The sequence below is a fragment of the Myotis davidii genome, unplaced genomic scaffold (genome assembly GCF_000327345.1).
Source record: "Myotis davidii unplaced genomic scaffold, ASM32734v1 scaffold10, whole genome shotgun sequence".
NCBI lineage: Eukaryota > Metazoa > Chordata > Mammalia > Chiroptera > Vespertilionidae > Myotis > Myotis davidii.
The window spans coordinates 1,982,068-1,986,160 of NW_006283544.1; the positions used below are offsets into that span (position 1 = coordinate 1,982,068).

Sequence of the window (4,093 nt, forward strand, 5' to 3'; positions counted from 1 at the left end):
GTCCCCACTGGGGTGCCTGGCCAGTCTGGGTGAGGGGCTGAGGGCTGTTTTCAGGCTGGCGGGTGCCTGAAGCTCCCAACTGCTCTTTTTTCCTTTTTTGTTTTTATTCTGGGCCACCTTTAGCTCTGGCTCCAGCTCTGAGGCCTCTGTTGCTGAAAGCAGGTATCTGGTTTGTTTGGGTTCTATAATCGAAACAATGTATAACTCCAGCTCTGAGATCCTGGCTCGCTGAAAGCAGGTTTCTGGGGTTTCTGGGGTTTCTGCTGAAAGGCAGGTGGGGAACGTTGGTTTCCTCCGTCAGTGAAGCAAGCAAGCCTCATGTTAGTTTCAAGCTGCCTGGCTGCCGGCCGCCACCTTGGCTGGCAGTTAATTTGCATATCTTGTTGATTAGCCAATGGGAAGGGTAGCGGACGTACACTAATTACCATGTTTCTCTTTTATTAGATAGGATTCTAGTAGAATATGATTTGGAAATATATCAACTTTTGAATAGCAAAAATTCGGTTAGTAAAATTTAATAAAAAAATTAGTTGTCATTTCTATAATATTAGCAAAGATTTCTAGCCCGGCCAGTATGGCTCAGTGGTTGAGAGTCGACCTATGAACCAGGAGGTCACAGTTTGATTCTTGGTTGGGGCACATGCCTGGGTTGCAGGCTGGATACCTAGTGTGGGGAATGCGGAAGGCAGCCAATCAATGATTCTTTCTCATCATTGATGTTTCAATCTCTCTCTCTCCCTCTCCCTTCATCTCTGAAATCAATAAAAATATTAAAAAATATATTTCTATAGTACTACTTAGGTGCAAGACACCGTTCTATGTGCTTTATCAACATTAAATAATTGAATTATTGTAATTCAGAATATAGTTTTAGATATTAAAATATACCATGGCCTTTAGGATAAATACCTGTCTTTGGATAAATAGGACAAGAAGAATTTTAGATATCAAGGGTTTAGAAGATAAATCTTTAGTGGAAATAAAATGATTTATAAATAGAAGGATTACACATAATAAAACATAGTTTAAAGATAGGTTGTAATAGCACTATAACAAAAACAGTTGATTTATAAATTTGTTTCATATTAAGATCTTTGGAATTAGACATACTTTCACATTATAGGAAAGATTTGTTCAACCTTATGCTTATTAAAATTCCTCTATGGGTCAAGTTTATAAAGCTGATGTATATTCACAGGTATAACAATTTGAGTCATTGTAAAAGATTTTGACATTCTAAAGAATTAAAGGTAGGTTAATTATATGAAGACTTGCCCCCAATTTTTAGTTTGATGTATTGCTAAACCACAAATAAAACTGCAAGTGTACATTTAATAATTAAAAGATCCATTCAGCTTATTTTCAAAGTTTATCGGTATGTGAAGGATAATGGAAACTTTTTGTACTATCTTTTTTTTTTATTGTTTAGAGTATTACATATGTCTCCTTTTTCCCTGATTGGCCCCCCACCCCCAGCCATTCCCACCCTGTACTATCTTAGCAACTTTTTGTCTGAAGTTATTTCCAAATAAAAAGTTTTATGAAAAAGTTAAGCACTGTTTACATATAGTCAAACCACTGACAATTCTGTGTTCAGTGATTACCTAACATTCATTAGTGATTTTCTTTTTAGCTAGGCCAGTGGTTGGTAAACCGCGGCTCGCGAGCCACATGCGGCTCTTTGGCCCCTTGAGTGTGGCTCTTCCACAAAATACCACATGTGGGCGTGCACGTACAGTGTGATTCAAACTTCGTGGCCCATGCACAGAAGTCGATTTTTGACCTGGGCGAGTCTATTTTGAAGAAGTGGCGTTAGAAGAAGTGGGGGTACGTTTGCTGAGGTCAACCCCTCAGATTGAGGACGTTTTTATCAAAGGCCAGCTTAGGAGTACCCTAATTAAGTTGTTCCTGGGTGGTGGACTCGATCCACAATAGGGGGGTGTAGGAGGCAGCCGATCAATGATTCTCTCTCATCACTGATGTTTCTATCTCTCTCTCCCTCTCTCTTCCTCTGAATAAAAATATTTAAATAATAAAATAAAGAAACAATTTTAAAAAAGATTTTTAAAAAATGAATTGGGGGGTGTACAATGATGCAGCTACTTTGGAGTTAACTTTGGCAACTTCTCTTACAGTAAAACATTCATCTACTCTATGATTAGCAAGTCCACTTCTAGGTATTTATCCAAGAGAAATAAAAACATATGCCCACAAAAAGAAGTGTATAAAAAATGTTCATAGCAGCTTTATTCATGATAGCTCCAAACTTGAAACAACCTGAATGTCCATCAACAGGTGAGTGAATACACAAACTGTGGTATATTCATACTCAGCAATAGTAAGGAATGTACTACTGATAACAAAACCAATGGATGAAACATAAAAGGCTGAGTGAAAGGCTAGACCAGGGGTGGGCAAACTTTTTGACTCGAGGGCCACAATGGGTTCTTAAACTGGACCGGAGGGCCGGAACAAAAGCATGGATGGAGTGTTTGTGTGAACTAATATAAATTCAAAATAAGCATCATTACATAAAAGGGTACCGTCTTTTTTTTCAATAGTTTTATTCATTTCAAACGGGCAGGATCTGGCCCGTGGGCCGTAGTTTGCCCACGGCTGGGCTAGATACAAAAGAGTACATACTGCCGGATTCCATTTAGTCCAGGAAGATAGAAATCAGTGTTTGTTTCTTGAGGAATAGTGACTGAGATGGACAAAAAGGTATTAGGAAACTCTCTAGGGTGACTGAATTACTGTGTCTTGTTTTAATGTATGAAAAAGTTATACATTACAAAAATAATGTTTACATGTATATTTTATTTCAATTGAAATGAAAATCATACTTTATTAAAAATGTACTTTCTAAGAGAAAAATAGCAAGAACAAAACTGAAGAGTTTTAATATTTCTATTTTCAGAAATAGAAATATCAGCTTACCTGTCTAAGAGCTGATTATGTTTTTCTAAAGCATCCTTTTCAGCCATCACTGCTCGGTCCTTTTCAGCCAAAGCATTATCCCTTGCTTCTCGGAGATTTCTAAAATTTAAACATACATTCAGTTATTCTAAATACGTAAGTATCCATCTTTTAAAGATTCATAAATGAGCTTCTGTGGAGCTGGACAATCTGACAATCTTAAGGAGCCCCTAAAGGATGGCAAACCAAACTGTATATTATCTAAAATTTTCCTGGTCTGATTTATTTCCTGGTCTGGCAGCAGCAGTGTAGATGCAAACATGGTCTATCTCTAAATGTCATGTTATCTTTTTTCACAACTTTTCTCCACATGGGTTGAAGGTAGAGTAGACAGTAACTTGTTTAATACAATAATGTAATGAGGCAAGTATAATTGCTTACATTAGACAACTGAGGTTTTTGAGATGTTAATAAGTATTCTATAAAATATTTTAAGTAAAAGACATAATATAGAGGTCACAGAATCAAAATGGAAATGAAGTTTGGAAGATGAGCAAGAGACAACTGAAGTGATGATAGGCCTTGGGATCTCATGGAACATAGGGGAGCTGATAGATTAGGCAAAAGCAGAAGGGACAAAGGACATGAAATACTGATGAGGTGACAAACAGATTAAAGTGAAAGTAGTTGTATAAGCAAGATGGAAGACTAGAGATTGTTGTTGGAGAATGGTGATTTGGAGATAAAATAGTACTACCTCCAGTGACAGAATTTTAGCTGTGACCAATAGAGTAGCTAAATGAAGTGGAGCTGAGATGAAGGTCAATATTCATGTAGGGCTCAAGGATGTCTAAGGTCAGAGCATCAATTTTCAACCAGTGTGCTACAAGAATTTTTAAACATGTAATACCTGACTATACAGTCAGGGGCACTGCCCTCTTTTCCCTTAGATTGTCAAATAAAAAATGACAACAGCCACCCTGCTGGTGTGGCTCACTGATTGAGGATCGACCTATGAACCAGGAGGTCATGGTCCGATTGCTGGTTAAGGCACATGCCCAGGTTGCGTGGGGGGCATATATGAGGCAGCCGATCGATGATTCTCTCTCATCATTGAGGCTTCTATTACTATCTCCCTCTCCTTTCCTCTCTGAAATCAATAAAAACATATATTTTT

The 4,093-nt window shown here is 37.7% G+C and overlaps 1 protein-coding gene across 2 annotated transcripts in view; it reads right to left on the bottom strand.

Annotated features, from left to right (window-relative positions):
• PIBF1 (progesterone immunomodulatory binding factor 1) overlaps positions 1 to 4,093 on the bottom strand; it is a 221,843-nt gene that overhangs the window by 156,331 nt on the left and 61,419 nt on the right. For both annotated transcript variants that reach the window (XM_006753739.2, XM_015564807.1), the window contains exon 10: positions 2,938 to 3,036. In XM_006753739.2, the coding sequence (XP_006753802.1) occupies positions 2,938 to 3,036 (99 nt within the window). The remainder of the gene's footprint in view (positions 1 to 2,937; positions 3,037 to 4,093) is intronic.